At 50.0% G+C, this 18,073-nt stretch overlaps 1 protein-coding gene across 1 annotated transcript in view; it reads left to right on the top strand.

Annotated features, from left to right (window-relative positions):
• Htra1 (HtrA serine peptidase 1) overlaps positions 1-18,073 on the top strand; it is a 55,703-nt gene that overhangs the window by 26,512 nt on the left and 11,118 nt on the right. The window contains exons 2-3 of the mRNA XM_004659207.2: positions 721-820; positions 1,812-2,016. Coding sequence (XP_004659264.2) covers positions 721-820; positions 1,812-2,016 — 305 coding nt within the window. The remainder of the gene's footprint in view (positions 1-720; positions 821-1,811; positions 2,017-18,073) is intronic.

Below are 18,073 nucleotides of genomic sequence, written 5' to 3'. Positions count from 1 at the left end.
TTCTAGTCTATAAGAAAGAAGGAAACTTAAAATGATATAGCATGTGAAAAAGACTCAAAGCAGATGTAGTAAAATATTGGTTTCATGAATTTGTCAAGTTAAGTTATCTTCCCTGGAAATTGAAGCCCTTTATCTGAATCTGAGGACATCCTACTATGCAAAGAGAGATCAGATTTCACCCCCTGCCAAAACAGTTTGGGGGAGCCAGGCCAGAGAGGGCACTTGGTTCACAGATACTCCCTCTTTCAGCAGGCACCGGGGACAGGCAGTCTGTCTTGGATTCCCCTCTGCCCAGTGATGTCCAGTTGGTTTGCTGCAGACCCTGGTGTCACAGGAAACAATAAATAAATAGATGCCCTGGTGCCACTGGGGAGACTGGAGCATGCAGCTGTGATGGGTCACAGGGGCTTGGAAGTGTCCAAGTTCTTACTCACTGCCTAGAGCCTGGGGCATGTGTCCCTGTGTGGGTATGAGTATGAAAGTGCATGTCCCGTGTGCGTGGTGTGCCCATGTGAGTATATGCATGTGTGTATGTGCTTTTCAGTTGGCATGTGTGTTTGTGTGTATGAGTCAGTATGCATGTATATATGTGAGTGTGTCCATATGTGTGCATGTTTGTATTGAAATGCATTTTGGCTCCCTCTAACCGGTATCTTGCTCCAGGCCACAGCCCTCAGGCCCAGTGTCACTCACTGTCTTGTCATCGCTTTTCTTCTGCAGGGCAGGAAGACCCCAACAGTTTGCGCCACAAATACAACTTTATTGCTGACGTGGTTGAGAAGATTGCGCCTGCTGTGGTTCATATCGAGCTGTTTCGCAAGTAAAAATACCCTTCTGTAGCTTCTGAAGCTTTCACCAATAAGTGCTGCCATTAGCAAAACATCAGAGCTATTTTTGAAACACATTAAAGTGTCAAAAATGTCACTGGGTAGATTCTTACATTATGATAAATGTTTCTCCCTTAGGACACTTTTCCATGTGACTGTATAAGTCTACATTCTTGGCCCTTCAGATGTTTTAAGAACCTTTGGCTCTAAAGAGATTCCCTCAGAATATTTTCTAAATGGAATTTTTTCCTTATTTATTTGAGAGAGAGAGAGAGAGAGAGAGAGAGAGAATGGATGTGCCAGGGCCTCCAGCCACAGCAAACGAACTCCAGATGCATGTGTGCGCCCCCTTGTGCATTGGCTAGTGTGGGTCCTGGGGAATCGAACCTGGGTCCTTAGGCTTCACAGGCAAATGCTTTAACCACTAAGCCATCTCCCCAGCCCTAAATGGAATTTTTAAATGTATTGTAAAAACTGACCTAATACTGTTATTCTTCTTACTGTTTTTTAAGATATTATTTATTTATTTATTTATTAGAGATAGGGAGAGAGAGTGAATGGGTGTGCCAGGGCCTCTAGCCACTGCAAACAAACTCTAGACGCATGTGCCACCATGTGCATCTGGCTTACGTGGGACCTGGAGAATCAAACCTGGATCCTTAGGCTTTGTAGGCATGCTCCTTAACCGCTAAGCCATCTCTGTTGTTGTTGTTTGTTGAGGCAGGCTCTCTCTCTAGCCCAGGCTGACCTGGAACTCCATAGCACAGGTTAGCCTTGAACTTATGGCTATTCTCCTACCTCAGTCTCCCGAGTGTTGAGATTAGAGGCATGAGCCACCATGCCTGACTTGGCTTAACGTTATTTTGAGGGCGTTAAACCTAGTATGTACTTGCTCAACGTGTACTGCTCTTCAGGATTAGTTACCCATGTGGAAGTAAGTGTCCAGAGGTGTTCTAGAATTTAACTGATCTCCCCTGTTTTCAGGCTTCCTTTTTCTAAGAGAGAGGTGCCCGTGGCTAGTGGGTCTGGGTTTATCGTGTCTGAAGATGGACTGATCGTGACAAATGCCCATGTGGTAACCAATAAGCACCGGGTCAAGGTTGAGCTGAAGAACGGAGCTACCTATGAAGCCAAAATCAAGGATGTGGATGAAAAGGCCGACATTGCACTTATCAAAATTGACCATCAGGTGAGCAGGCGTCTGGGGCCACCCAAGTGTTTCCCTACCTGTAGAGCTGGGCTCTCAGATGTCTGGCCAGATCCTGAGCTAGCAAGGGCACTGGACTCTCCGGTTCCCTGAGGGGTGGGGGGATCGTTGCCAGCCCCTGAAGCTGCTGAGTTAATGGTCAGCTCTGCACCAGAGAGGTGTAACGGAAGTGTTGTGGTTCCTTGCCAGTGCACCAATAAATTTAGACTGTCCCTGGATCCTTGTCTTATGAATTTAAAGAATTAAAATCCATAAACCAGAGAGTAAGACTGAGAGAGATTTTTATTAGATTAAGGGAAGGGGAGAAAGTGCAGAGAGGTCCTGCCAAGTGAAGGCAGGAGGGAGTAGGGAGCCCATGTGAGAGTTGGGGTCCGGTCCCCCCTCATCTCAGCCCAGCCTGGGGTAAGACAAGGAGTGGTGTACCAGAGCAGAAACCCAGCCATAAAGAGGCTGTGCCCATCTGATAAGCATCTCTTTGTCATTTTATGATGGTGGTTTTACCCTGGGGCTCAGGTGAGTCTGAGAGAGAGCTGCTCCAGTCTGGGTTCAGGGATCTGGCCCCGGAAGAGGGCAACGCACTGAGGAGGGGGGCAAGAGAGCTGATTGCATAGACTGGGCCAGACGCTGAAAGGTCCCGCTGAAGCAGGCAGCGCCATCTCTTGTGGTTCCCCCTTTGGGCCCTCTCCAGCTGACCACCTGAAAATAAAGCTACCTGACTAATGACCTTCCCCCTGCCCCTCAGGAACCTGGGAATGTGGCTTGGGTGGAGGAGGACAGAGTCTCAGGGAAGTTTCTGGAAGATGCTGGCTCTCAGATCAGTGTTTAAAAATAACATTTTAACTGATTATAAAATAAAGTCACAGGCTTAGAAGGAGTTGGCAAGCTGTGAAAATGAAGTCTCGTTCCAGCCCTGATTCCGAGGGCTCTGCTACACGTTTTTGTTCACCTCTGCAGAGGGGTCCTGGGTTCACAGTGTGTATGGAATAGGCTAGATTTCAGGTGCCTTCCAGCCAGGTCTCAAGAGTGTTTTTTTCCAAGGTTATTGGATGTGTTTTCAAACTTTATACTCCAAAAGCATCAGAAGTCTTAATTGAAAGCCGGGCGTGGTGGCGCACGCCTTTAATCCCAGCACTAGGGAGGCAGAGGTAGGAGGATCGCCGTGAGTTCAAGGCCACCCTGAGACTACATAGTGAATTCCAGGTCAGCCTGAGCCAGAGTGAGACCCTACCTCGAAAAACCAAAAAAAAAAAAAAAAAAAAAAAGTCTTAATTGATATCCTTTTCAGCAAACTTCTCAGAGCCTCATGTGTATGTGACTCACCGCAGAATGCCCAAGTCACAATTCTCTGAGCATGTAACTCCCAGGACAACACTATAAAACTGAGACGTAGTGAGCTTAGTTTTGGGCATGCTTATTTGAAAAACTTTCAGGGTTGGAGTGGAGTACTTGCCTGGTGTGTGTAAGGTCTTAGGTTCCTTCTGTAGCACTGCTGAAGAAAGGAAGGGAGGGAGGCTGGGCGTGGGGGCGCACGCCTTTAATCCCAGCACTCGGGAAGCAGAGGTAGGAGGATCACCGTGAGTTCAAGGCCACCCTGAAACTACATAATGAATTCCAGGTCAGCCTGGGTTAGAGTGAGACCCTACCTTGAAAATAAATTTTAAAAAAAGGGAGAGGGAGGGAGGAACTAGAAAGATGACTCAGTGCTTAAAAACACTAGCTTGAAGGGCCTGTTAGCCTGGGGTTCAGTTCCCCAGTACCCTCCTAAAGCCAGATGCACAAAGTGGTGCATGCATCTCCGTTATATTTGCAGTGGCAAGAGGCTCTGATGTGCTCATTCTCACTCTGCCTCTGCTTGCAAATAAATAAAAAAAGAAAAGAAAGGAAAGGATAAGAAAAGAGGGAAGGGGAAGGAAACGAAAATGCTCATTTGACGTGTTTAGCAAAAACGTCATGCCTAAAACCAAATCCCGTTCTTACTGGCTCCCCAGCAGAAATTCCCACTCATGCTGATCTCAGAGGTTGAGTGCGCTGGGGGGCAGTGCTGTAAGATTGTTGTTTTCGGTTTCTTCCTGTCCTTGGGAATTTCTAGGTTTCAGGTAGAAGGTAGAGGTAGGATCAGGGTCACCGAGACCCCCTGCCAGCCCCTGCAGACCCCCTGGTCTGGGAGCTGGGGTAGGAGGAGCCTGGCCTTCCTCCGGCTTGTCCCATCTCCCATGGGTGTCGCCACGATGCGTCAGCTTTGCACCCTGCAGGCTGGATGCTGGATGGGCGCAGCTCAGTGTGCTGTTTGGGCAATAGATATTGAGTTCCTTCTTTTTTTTTCTTCCGTCTTTGAAATCACGCCAAGCTACTGCCCAAGACCCATGCCCCCTTCACAGCCAGTCTTTCAGAAAACTGGCTCAAACATTTACCTTGTGCCTGGCCTGTTCTCTTACCTCCTCAGAGGCAGAGTGGGCCAGACCATGCTGTTAAAGGAGCTGGGTAGATCCAGGCTCTGCGCCCATGTGCATAAATGGCTTTTAATGAAAGTCACAACGGTGTGTGATTTCTGCTGGGTTACTGTGGAATTTCTATCAACCACTTCTCCTACGAGATGTGTTTAATGGTCATAAGATAATTGTGTGAGGGGCTGCCTGCAGCTTTAACCTTTGCATAATCTGCATGACAGCTGTAGTATTCCCACTCAGAGAGGAAGAAACTGCCCGGAGAACTCAAGTAACCTACCTTAGGTGCATTCACCTGCACCTAATCACTCCTACCTCCTAAGATTGCCTGGCTGCAGTTCCCAAGTGCCCAAGTCCTTGACTGTCACCACAGGGAGGGAGCCCAGCCTTTGCATGTGACAGGGCAGCTCGACCTTAAGTAGCCTACCAGAAGGTTGGTGTGTCCCCCGTGGCTAGAAAGGTGTCCAGGATGTGGTAGTAGCCGGAAGGAGGTTGACCAGAATAGCCCAGCCAGTGGCCACATGTGGGACTTTGAGCCCGCTGAGTCCTTGGAAGGCGGCCAGCAGCAGGGATCTGGGTGTCAGCTCAGCAGCCAGGGTGCTGGCCTGCACCGTCCCTAGACTCTCATGTCGGGAATGCGCGGCACGGGCCACGTGACTGCTTCTGGCCCAGGCACGGTCTTTTCGGATTCTGAGCCAGTGTGGAGACGAAGGCCTCGTGTTACTCCCGGCATGCCCAGACCTGATGCACAAGGTCTTAATGGAGCTGCTTGGAGGGCTGCAAACCTGCTCTGGCTGACTCTGGAAGTCCTTTTAGCCAGCAGACTGCCATTTGACATGGGTTGTAAGTCCCGCCTCCCGAACGGAATGGACACTTAAAAATTAAAATTAAAATGATGTGACTTTTCAAAATAGAATAGAAAATGAAGGGATATTAAATTGCAGACACAACAGAGCTACTTTTTTTTTTTTTCTGCCAATAGCTGGAAGTAGGGAGAAAATATATCTCTTCCAGTGCTTTCTGTTTTCTCTCTCTCTTTTTTTAAAGTGATGTTAGTATTTTATTTTATTTTTATATTAAGACAAACACTGTGGATACTCAACACGTCTCTTTGTTTTGATGAGAGTGACTTGGAGTAAGTCTGGCTTGTAACGAAGTTAATTTGGAAGGAACTGGCTGCCTAGGTGAATGGATGCCAGCATGGATTCACCCCTCAGTGCATAATGAAGAAGGTGTGTGACGGGCAGGAGATGGCATAGGACAGGATTCCCTGGAATATTTCATTTCAGGAACAGTAATAAAAAAGAAATACCAGGAAAACTCAGAAAAGGCAGAAGAGACCACAAAACTCGAGTTCTGGAAGCCAGGCATGGTGGCCCACACCTACCTGTGGTCCTAACACTTGGGAGGTAGAGGCAGAAAGATCAGGAGTTCCAAGGCCAGCCTCTGATATAATTAATGAGTCAGAGGCCAGCCTGGGTTCCAGGAAGGAAAATCATTCTAAGATCACTTTGTCATGTGATGGGAGATTATGACCCAGGGTCCCTGAACTCATTAAAGAGCAGCCCAGTGGAGCTGGCGTGGCTGCCCACCACGTCCACAAGTCCAGTGACTAACTCAGTGGCTGGTCATCTGGGTCCTGTTCCTCCCCAGCGTCTTGAGTCTGCATGAAAAGTTCTCTGATTCACACGAAAGTTGTCTCCATCCTGAATGTGTTGCTCATTCGTGCCGCTTCATAAAACAGAAGGTGCTGTGCATATCTGATGTCACTGTCTACTTGATGCCTGCCTCCTTTTTCTGAGAGCCACATGCAGCGCTCGTTTGGGGTATCGGCTTCTCCACTGTTGGACAACCGGGGCAGGACATTCAGTCACAGTGCCTCCCCCGTAGCCAAGCTGTGGACACCCAGCTCAGGCAGGACAAGCACATGGTCCCCTTGGAACTGAAAATCACAGCTGGGTGCTGCCCACAACAAGAATAAAGCAGGGGGCTGGAGAGATGGCTTAGCGGTTAAGCGCTTGCCTGTGAAGCCTAAGGACCCCAGTTCGAGGCTCGGTTCCCCAGGTCCCATGTTAGCCAGATGCACAAGGGGGCGCACGCGTCTGGAGTTCGTTTGCAGAGGCTGGAAGCCCTGGCGCGCCCATTCTCTCTCTCTCCCTCTGTCTTTCTCTCTGTGTCTGTCACTCTCAAATAAATAAAATTTAAAAAAAAATTAAAAAAGAATAAAGCAGGAACTGGGGCCGCGCCTCAGTTGGCAAAGTGCTTGTTGCCCTATAAGCATGAGGACCTGAGCTCTGATCCCCATCGCCCACAGGAAAGCTGAGCCTGGGTGGTGGCCTGCCTGCCTGTGATCCTAGCACTGGGGACGTGGAGACAGTAGCCCCAGGGCAAGCTGACCAGCTAGGTTAGGCAAATTGATGAGTTCTGGATTCAAGTGAGAGACTGATTCAATGAGTAAGTTGGAGAATGGTTGAGGGAGACGCTGGATATCAACTTGAGCCTGCACATGCACGCTCATGCACACACATGTGGCCCTATGGATGCTAATGAGTATATATGTATGTTTACATACGTGTCACCCACCTACACATGATGAAAAATGTGAGAGGTGAGGCTGCGGTACCGTCTGCTATAGAACAGGCCTCTCCCAAGCTCCTGCTTTTCTGAGCCGCTGTGTCCGCACATCCTCCCTCTGTTAGAGTAAGCCTCACATCTCCAGGGGCTCGAAGCTGCTTGGCGTGTGGTTGCCAGAGATGTTTCTGGGCTTGTGACCAAAGGACTTTCTTTTGTTTCCTTCTGCTGAGCTGACACGTGTGTGTTTGCTGTACTTGCTGCATTTTGAGATTTCCCTGCACACAGAACTCTTGGAGAAAGGTTTGCTGAGAAGCCCGCCCTCTTGGCCAGCCTCCCATGGAGGAGAGGGGATGTCCCCTACAAGATGATCTCTCCAGCTTCATTGAGCAGCCTTCCCGTGCTCCTGTTGGAGTCCTGGAGCTGGGGACCCTTGCTGGGGCTGGTGTTGGTCTGGAGAGGGGGTGTAGCCTTGGGAAGTCAGGACACACACATGTAAACATTTTAATAGAAAGCAGCTTTGAGAGCAAACCAGTTCAACTTGGGACACAAACTGTTTCCAAATGTGTTTAACATGAGCCACCGGCCATGTGTGCTAAGTATTTTTAACTTGTCTCCAATGGAAGCTTTTTAATCCCTGCAGTTTTCTTTTTTCCTGAGTAATTTAGAGAAAGAGAAAGAGAGGAGGGAGAAGGGGGAAGAGGGAGGGAGGGACCCCCATGGGGCTTGGATGGAGGGATGTGTAAGAACCGACTCCTTTGGTGTCTTGAGATCAGAGGCCGGGGCAGACATTCAGGGAAGGTGTGTGTTCAGGAAGGCAGCAGGAGAACGTGACTTCTGTTACTGCAGCTTTTCTAGCTATGCCAGTTCCTTCAGACAGTGTCCACCTCATCCTGTATAAAACCTCCATGCATTTCCTGTTCTTACAGAGACCTTAGCTCTAAGCTGGGAGCCCCCTCTCTTCATCTTACACCCCCTCTGCTCAGCTCTGCCGGGGCTGGGGGCATTCTTCTGGGCATCACCCTCCATCCAGCCCCTCCATAGCTGACCTCGCCTTGTCTTTCAGGTGCATGAACATGTCCTACCTAGACTCCAGGGACACCCCTTCTCTGGCTCACTACATGAAGCTGCTTCCTGTGGTCTCAGTCCCCTCAACCCCACCTCCCCAAAAGGACAAGGCCCATTATATTCCAATGTTTGGTTTCTCTCCTCTTTATCACAATGTATAATTGTCTCATTTATTTACCTTTTTTGTTTGTTTATTTTTATTTATTTGAGAGTGACAGAAGGAGACAGAGAGCAAGAGAGAATGGGTGCGCCAGAGCCTCCAGGCACTGCAAACGAACTTCAGATGCATGTGTCCCCTTGTGCATCTGGCTAACGTGGGTCCTCGGGAATCAAGCCTCGAACCGGGGTCCTTAGGCTTCACAGGCAAGCGCTTAACTGCTAAGCCATCTCTCCAGCCCACCTTTTTAAAAAAAAATTTGTGTGCGCATGCACGCGCAAGAGAAATAGAGAATTGGCATGCCAGGGCCTCCAGCCACTGCAGCTGAACTCCAGACATGTTCGCCACCTCATGGGCACATATGGCCTTGCACACTTGTGTGACCTTATACATCTGGCTTAACGTAGGATCTGGAAAGTCAAACATGGGTCTTTAAGCTTTGTAGGCAAGCGCCTTCACCACTAAGCCATCTCTCCAGCCCAATTTACCTTTTCTTTCTGGGGTGAGGACTCACTCTGTCGTCCTAGTGATCCTTGTGCCTCAGCCTCTCGAGGAGTGGAGATCACAGGCACAAGTCCCTGTACCTAGCTTCATCGTGTTCTCGCTGCTGCTGGGGTGTGAAGGACATGATTCACTGCACAGGTGCTGATCAGCAGTGGCCTCGGAGTGAGGTTCAGAGCACCTCCCCAGAGGACAGCCAGGAGGTACCATCACCCAGATCCCCTTCTGTTTTCAGCTGAGGAGATGCCACACAGAGGCTAGCTGCCCACCCCTGCCTGCCTACCCCCCTGACTGTAGAGTTTAACCGGGCACAGGCTATGCCAGGGCTGCCCAAGCCTGTGGTCTTGGGAACTCAAAGTGCTGCGGAGGCAGCCAGGCTTCCTGTGGATGCTTTTCCCTGACGCCAACCAGCAGGGCAATATTTGCAAACAGCCTCGTCCAGGTTTGAGGTGGTTTTCTTCCTCCCCTCAGGCCCACACCGGCGCCCTGCCCCCTTGGGCCTGCTGGCACCCATGGGCCTATTTGAAGTGTCTGACAAGCAGGACCGCCTTGTTTGCCGAGGTCCCCTTACTGCTGAGCCTGCTGATCGAGGCCCAGAGCCCGATACTTGATCTTGAAGTTCAGAGCAGGGTCACTTGGGAGGCGCAGGGCCTGGGCCTTTCATATCCAAGCCTTGCAGAGCCTGGCCCTGCGTGGGGAGAGTCTGGCCCGTGTGATGCAAGCCAGCGAGGGAGTGGCGCGGGGCTGGGTGTGAGTCAGGCGGGGTCTTCTCAGGCAATGACCGTGAGAGGGTGCTGACTAAGATGCATGGGCTTGTCCAAGAGTGTCTCTGCCATTCCTACAAAGCAGGCTGGCGCCCGGAGTTCGTGCCCACTGCTCTAGGACCCCCCTGTTTTGCTAGCGTGTTTTTCCACTTTGGACTCTTGCCTCTGCTTGTACCATTTGGGGTCTTTTTCTCATCCCAAACCCAGCAGGCTTCTGCTGCAGTTGCTAAAGATACTGTGGATCCTGCTGATGCTCTGGGGTTGCTTTACTGGATTGATTTTTTTTTTTTTTTTTTTTTTTTTGCTATTTTTAGGGAGACGGGCATCAATGTTTCATGAGGGAACGGAAACCCAAACAGTGAAGTGGATGCTGCCTTTGGTTCTGCCGTGCCCGCTCTGCCCGCTGTGCCCTGCAGCGAATAGGGACATGGTTCCTTACTGTTCTGATTGCAGCTCACTTTAGCGGGAGAAAACATTCCAGTTCCCCCAACCCCGGGCTGAGCCCTGTGTGTTCTCTGGCCCCATTTCAAGAACTTCGTTGATTATTAAGAAAATTCTTTGGCTCCATTTTTCTCTTAATATGGCAATGCCGTTTTTCACTTTGGCACTTTTTGCAGGGAAGTGGACGGAGATGATTATTCATGGTTCTGACAAAGCAGTTCTCCGGTCATTGGGCCTGAGTTAGTCCATGCCCCACTGGGAATGCCTCCTGTCCTTCTCACTTAGGGGTGACATAACGTGTTCCATTCCCTTGTTTAGTGAGCATGTGTTAGTGTGTTAAGAGTCCAGAGCTGGCTGGACGTGGTGGTGCATGCATTTAATCCCAGCCCTTGGGAGGCAAAGGTAGGAGGATTGCCATGAGTTCGAGGCTACTCTGTGACTACATAGTGAATTCCAGGTCAGTCTTCGCTAGAGCGAGACTCTACCTTGAAAAAAAAATCCAGAACTGGCCAACTATCTATACCCTGTAGTCCAAATCTGGCCCTTCATCTGTTTGTGTAAATAAAGTTTTATTGGACTACAGTTACGCCCATTCATTTATGGGGTGTTTATAGCTGCTTTCATCCTGCACCAGCAGAGTTGAATGGTTGGCATGGAGACCACGTAGCTGGAGAAGACAGACATTTCTAGTGCTTCACAGAAAGAGTTTGCCAAGCTTACCTGTAGACAGTGACACTATCCTGGAGGAACTGGAAGTGGCTGAGAGGAATATGTTAAGTACCAAGCCAGCTGCAGACACCTAGGGGCCAAGAGAGCAGGGGGCAGGAAGCAGATTTCCTGTGCTCTTTCCCTTGAGGCAGGTTGATTCTTTGTCGAAGGTAGGTTTTGCCAGACAAGGCAGAGAGAGACCTTATGTTTGCCTGTTTCTCTGTGATGTTGGTAGAAAAGAGGTTACCAAGCCAGGCACGGCGGCACACTCCGTTAAGTCCTAGTACTTGGCAGGATTGCCATGAGTTCAAGACCAGCCTGAGACTAACATAGTGAATTCCAGGTCAGCCTGGGTTTGAGTGAAACCCTCCCTCAAAAAAAAAAAAAAGAGTTTGCCAGAATTGTCAGGGTTATTATACAATTGGATCTTTAAAAATGTAGTTCCTTCATTTCAGTCATCCTTTGAATATTTGCTGATTTCTTAAGTATTTAATGAGCATCTGTCTTGACAGGACACACTATTGGGTATTGACGATATTGCAGCAGCCAGCCAAAGCTGTAGAGCTGGAGGTCTAGTGGGGGAGCTGAGTGGGAGATACGAGCCGCCACAAGTTCAGCAACAGAGGCAAAGGGAAGAGGACCACCAGGGCCAGATAGACCTCTGTAGGTGGTGTAGATGAGGGGGCGTCTCTGAGGAGAAGAGATTCAGGCTGAGACCAGGTGGACGCAGAGGAAAGGTATGGGAAGTGCATTTGCTCAGTTCTGCTTCTGCCTGGCCTGGGGGAGCTGCATCGTGGAGCAAGTGCAAACTCTTGTTTTCCAGGGAGTATATGGTAGCCTTCCAGAACCTAAGTCAGCATGTCTGGTCAGCTGATTTCCCTCTGTGTTGTCTACGTTTGTTACTGGCCTTGGCTGGTATGTAGTCAAGTTTCCTGAGAATCAGAAAATGCAAAGGGTTCTTAATGGCCTGTTCTTCTCAGCAGGAAGGCAGTTTCCCAATGCCGTCCAGATCTCTTTCTGGAGCAAGGGAGAAATGAGACCTTGTGGTGAATTGTGGACTGGTTATCCTAATAAACATGATAATTGACAAGACAGTTTTATTAAACAAGGCACTGGAATTTGATAACAAGAACATGAGATGCCTCGTATTTCTTGGTTTTGTCTGCCAGGTAGTTCACAGAAACTGATTAATGGTCCATCCTATGCCCCCATTTTATGTGTCCAGCATATTCCTTTAAATAATTTTCATCCTGCCGCTTGTCACTGACCATCTCAAACTACTTCAGATGGAAGAAGTTACATATTTTTAAACACTGGAAAATGAATGTGATATCCCAGTCAGCCTCCCACATTGGGGCTTGTGTGAGCTCTGAAGAGGTTATGCGTCCTGAGGAGACAGACCACTCCCAGGTCAGTTCTGCAGAAATGGTGGGCTCAGTGGACTGCACGTTGAGCCCACCATACTCAGTTCCTGCCCAACATCCACAGCTTCCCATAGCTCCCTTGGCCTCCATGAGCCCCCAGCCCATCACTTTATAGACAGTTGTAGACCAGGCCACTCCTGAGTCAGTTTACCTGATGAAAATGCCAGGCCTTTGGCTAATGTGAGCATTGCCCCCCATTTTCTTTTGAATCCTGATGTGTCTTTTAAAGACTGGTTGCTTCATTCTTTCATTTAATCACTTCCTCATTAATTATATAAATATTTATTGAGTATCTGCTACAGCCAGAGCCCACAGCAGCAGCCATGCTAAGGGCAGGGGGCAAAGGGGCTGCTGTATGGAGACACATGACCAGAGGTCATCTTTCTCCTCCTCTGGGTCCCACAGAGTGTATACAGCCGCTGGCTGCTGGGCTTCCGTATAGAGCTGCTGGCATTTTGTGCTGGAGTTAGAGGATATTTGAAATGGCAAACATCTCTTGACATATCTTAAAGGAGACTAAATATTATGGTGGTGTTATAAACAGTGAGGAGGAAGGAGGTTTTGTTTTTATCATTTGCATTCATTTTCTATGGTTTCACACAACCGTCCTACATTCTCTTCCTCTTTCTGTCTTTCTGTCCCCCCCCTCCCCCCGGTCACCCTCACTTCTTTTGTCTCTCCCTTCCCACCACCCTTTCATCTTCCCTGCTTTCTGCTCCATTCCTAGACAGCAACAATAACATTCCATCCGGAGAAATGGGTGCTGGTGACACACGGTCTGAGCCTCCTGAGCCTGGGCACGTGGGTGGTCTCAGTGCCCTGCAGCAGGCCTTTCTTGCCTTGGCCCCTTGGCTCTTTGTTCTCTCTCCATCCACCATCGCCGTCCTTGACCTTGTCAGGGTTCTGCTTTGGATTTTACCCATTACTGATTCTCTTCCTCTTGAAACCAAACCTCGAGCATTCTACTCTTGGTCCATGGCTGCCTTCTGAGGCAGGTAGCTTCACACACGTGACCCACGAACTCACAGGCCCTGGGCTCTAGGAGCTCCATGTAGTCGCCATTCTCATTCGATCTTTGAAGTTGTGTCTTGTATATCCAGTGAGATAATGGTGTGTTCTTGGGGGGTGGGTGAGGGGCTTAGAACCTTGGCTGAGGCAGTTCCTCTCCCAAGGACAAGAGAGGAAGGGAAGGAAGGGGGGGAGAGAGATAATATGGGTGCAGCAGGGCCTCTAGTCGCTGCAAATGAATGCCAGAAACATACACCATCTTGTGCATCTGGCTTACGTGGGTCCTGGGGAATCGAACCGGCGTCCTTTGGCTGTACAGGCAAGCACCTTAACCACTAAGCTATCTCTCTGGCCCCAAATCTTCATTCTTTGGTTTATTTTTATTGATTTATTTGAGAGCGACAGACAGAGAACGAGACAGAGAGAGAGAATGGGCGTGCCAGGGCTTCCAGCCACTGCTGACGAATTCCAGATGCGTGCGCCCCCTTGTGCATCTGGCTAACGTGGGTACTGGGGAATCGAGCCTCGAACCGGGGTCCTTAGGCTTCAAAGGCAAGCGCTTAACCGCTAAGCCATCTCTCCAGCCCGCAAATCTTCATTCTTGAAGGGCCAAGACAAGAACTGGTGAATTAAAAAACCTATCAAGATAGGGGAACAGAGAGGGTGTGAAAGAATATAAACAGAAAGCCTATGTTTTGTTTTGCTGTGCTCAGCCCTCAACCAAACTTTGGCTCACCTGGTCCATGGTCCATGTCTTTCTGGTCCTATGTTCTGTTCCTTCTCATCCAGGCGGGAGAACCCTCTCCCTCCAGCAAGGCCCCTCCTTACTTCTGTATCTCCTTTGGAGACCTTGCTGCTTGCTGGGTATGGGGGATGCACCATCCTTTCCCCCACTGCATATTTGTAAAGAAAATGAAAGGCTAGCATAACCGTTTCCAGAAGGCATACTGAATCATTCAGTTGAGTCGCAGCCAATGGCTGCAACATTAGCCTTTGAAGCAAACGTCAGCCAACACAGACAGGCCCATCCTGGAAGCGCCGGCCCCGCGCAGGAGCGTGCCGGGCAGCTGGCACTAACAGTAGACCCTGCAGACTCAGCAATGAAAATATTTTTGCAACTGAGGAGCACTTTGTACTTCTCAGAGGAGGGGAAGAAGTGACTGACTTGGCTCATTAGGTGAAAGCAAAAGTTGCCAACTTTTCCTTAATTTGGGATTTAATGGTTCACTTTATTACTCTCCACTCTAAGCTTCAAAGAAGGCTGTTGTGATGAAGTGACTTGTGACTGTTAGCAGAAACCGTGGCTTTTTGTGGTCCTCTGGAGGACGATTGGCCAAACCATCACCTTGAGACTTCCAGACACCTCCCTTCCTTTTGCAGTTTGCAGGGATCATGAGCTCCTGCTGGGAGTTGTTTCCCAAATTCAGGCCCCTGGTTGGTGTCCGATCTTACCCATCTCACTGTTGTCTGCTGAGAGAAGTTTTGGGAACAGCCAGGTCTTCTGGGAAAAATAAACGTAATTGTTCGAGTTGAAATCGACTGTCTTGTGTTGGAGGAGGTAAAACCAAGATATGGGAAAGCACAGGCTGAATTAGTTTATACAGACCCAGACCTAACCCGGATGTATGTGGAGCCTCTGCACACACGCACCTGTTTTCTCTGAGCCTTCACTCTGGCACCAGCTTGTGTGATATCGGACTATGAGCTTAAGGTGAGCCATCAGCAAGGGACGTCACCCCGCACAGGCTCAGGGTGCCACCTTGAGGATTTCTGGCAGTTCGGGCGCTACGGCACATGTAGAAGCCTTGAAGCCAAGGCCATGGGCCCAGGCCTGCCTCTGTCTGCCCTCCGGGGCTTGGCTGAGGATAAGACAGACTCCCACAAAGATACCATGGTACAATCAGCCAGGCCAAGGCCAGCCCTTCATGAGAACCACTGACTCAGTTGGTTGGTCTGTCGTCTTGTTAATCCCCGCCCCCCACCATGTGCTGGGGATGGAACCCCAGTCCTTGCACATGTCAGACAAGTGATCTACACTGAGCTTTATTCCCAACCACCGCAGATGAACTCCAGATGCGTGCGCCCCCTTGTGCATCTGGCTAACGTGGGTCCTGGGGAATTGAGCCTTGAACCGGGGTCCTTAGGCTTCACAGGCAAGCGCTTAACCGCTAAGCCATCTCTCAGGCCCCTGATCATTCCTAAACTTGCGCATTGTCCTGTTCCGTTGCACTGGTTCTTGTCACCTGCTCCTGTGCATGGAGCAGTTCTTTCCTCACTGGTCGGCCTCGTGCCCTGCACACCTGAGTGTTATGCAGGTGGGCTTGTTAACACACGTAGAGCGGTGGTCGGGGCACCGTTGAACTTCAGCATCCGGTCAGCGCATTTGGGTACAAGCCTGTTCCATCTGCCCCGCATGTGTGCGAATAGCTCAGGAATCACAGTGTGAGGTGAGCCGGGTGGGTTTGCCTACCGCAGCTGGGCTACACTCAGGCCTTTCGAATCTTCACGCCACAGAGACACGAGTCCCAGCCTTAGTTCCGTGGGGTCATTGCTTTTCTTTTAAGCAGATGTCCTCTGCCACTCCCACTGCATGGGGCAGTATACCCTTACCAGAGTGCTTTCTGGTACAAGGTTCAGTACCTTTAAGATGAACCATTGTCCCCACGCTAGAGGGACTTGGCTAGTGCCCCCAGACACAGCTTTGTCCTTGCTGGCAGATGGGTTTTAGGCTCAGCCCCCCCCTTGCCATAGCATAGTCTAGGGTGACCTCTCACCTGGATACTGTCATCGATACAGTTCTTCTGAGGAGTCACATGACCACTTGGCATTGTCTTATCTTTACGTGATATCTGAAGTGGTGGTGACTCTTGTGACCATGAGAACAGGCTGAAATTGATGAGGCAAAGAGGAGAATGGAGCCTGGTTCTTGATGTTATCCTTGAACTTTTGAAGTTACCAACATCAGCACCACCTAGTCCTTGGACACGTGGCTTATCTGTCCATTTTGACCCGGGTTTTCTGTTACCTATAAGGGAAGACGGTCAGGCAAAACCATTTTCAGTATTGGCCTATCCATACTCCTATGGGAGATGCTGGGCTGCCATGGTGATCAGGATGGAATATATCCCCTTTTACTCTGTGGGTCCTGTTCTGCCCATCAGGTTGGAAGCCTAGAGGGCCAGGCTGGATGTCTTGGTCCTTAATACCCTTTGTCAGCCATGGCCATGGAGAAGACATCACAGACTGTTGCTGAGGCAGTTCTCTTTAGGCATGTGTCTTCAACACAAAGCTCCCAGGCCCGGAAGAGCCTTCTAGAAGCCTGCTGTGGATGAAACCTTTCTAAGCTTTATTATCCTCCCTCCTTCACAATCAACATCTAGGCTATGGCTGGTATTTAATAGTTTCTGTGGACGTGGAGAGTCTGGCGTCCCCTCCCAGGGTCTGTCTCTTGAGCCATTTCTCCATCTACCCAGGTGGCAGTACGTTGGACTTGGATGTTACAGCTTCCTCTTTTCTTTTTCCTTTAAAAAAAAACCATATAAATACATATACATATAGGGCTTCCAGCCACTGCAAAGGAACTCCAGATGCAGGAGCCTCCCTGTGCATCTGGCTTTACACGGGTTCTGGGGAATCAGACATGGGTCGTTAGGCTCTGCAGGCAAGTGCCTTAACTGCTGAGCCATCTTTCTAGCCTCAGTTCCTTTTTTCTTGCAGTCACTCTCTCGAGTTACTTATTTATTTAAGACAGAGAGAGAGAGAAAAAAAAAGTGACAGCTAGAGATAATAGTCACACCAGGGCCTCTAGCCACTACAGGTGAACTCCAGATGCATGCGCCACCTTCCTTGGGCATCTGGCTTCCATGGAGAATTGAACCTAGGTCATTAGACTTCACAGGCAAGCGCCTTAACCACTAAGCCATCTCACTGTCTTGCTCACTCTGAGGACATCATCCAGCATCAGAGAATCCCCCCACAAATGTGGTGATTAAACATGGTCCTAGACATCCTTTCTCTTTTGTTGGCCTCCCAGGCTCCTGTTTCCCGCCCGTTTGCTGAGGGTTGGCAGTCTGAAGGACTCACTGCAATGGCCCGCATCCTAGGAGGACATACGGCTTGGCGCTGTGCCAGCTTCTGCCCTCCCTAGGTCTTTTTCCTGGCTCCGCGATGGGAGCCCGCAAGCTCTGCTTCTCCACCCCATGACCCTGGCGTGTCCCCGAGCTGCGTGCTTGGTTTTTCCCGGAGGCCAGTAGGAGCAGTGGCCCCACAGGTCCTTTCTTCTGTCTTCCCCTTGGCCTTGCCCTGCACAGCAATCCAGGACGACAGATGTTTGTCCTGTTATAGTTTCTAGGGGAGCTCCGAGGCGCCTGTGGGATGCAGAGTCATGTGACGTGGCTGTTAGGAGAGGGACTGGCCTCTTGGATGGCCTGTGGCCGGTGCTGCTTCAAAGGGAACCTCAGACAGAGTGTCTGCAGCTGGGAGCTTGGAGACAGCTTTGATGTGGGCCATGGGAAGCGGCCTTTGGACGCAGAGCAGGGACCCCGAAGTGTTGACGGCACCTGCGGGTCGAGGCTGCAACGTGCCGTGCCTTCCGGCCCCGCGGACCTTCGTATCTCCCTGGACCCCTCGGAGCGCAGATGTCTAGACGGTGATGGAGTTACGAGCTCAATTACGAGGCAGGAATTTGGCCAGCAGAGGTAGAGCTGCTGAGCAGACAGGCCTGGAGTGAGGATTGTGGCTAAGAACGAGCCCCACTTGGATCTGAATAAGGCTGAAGAGCCTGAGGCTTGCACAGCCAGCCGGCACCTGTGGGGAGCAAGGGCCAAATGGCTCCCCAAAGGCAGCTTGACCGCACGGGGAGCTGTAAATCTGGCCTGGCCGACATCTCGACATCTCGGCACCACATCACTCCCTTGCAGGGATTTTGATCTATAATTAGAAGTCCAGGAATTA

The sequence above is a fragment of the Jaculus jaculus genome, chromosome 1 (assembly GCF_020740685.1).
Source record: "Jaculus jaculus isolate mJacJac1 chromosome 1, mJacJac1.mat.Y.cur, whole genome shotgun sequence".
NCBI lineage: Eukaryota > Metazoa > Chordata > Mammalia > Rodentia > Dipodidae > Jaculus > Jaculus jaculus.
Note: the sequence above shows the minus strand (reverse complement) of the source record. Positions and strands in the feature narration are given on the sequence as shown.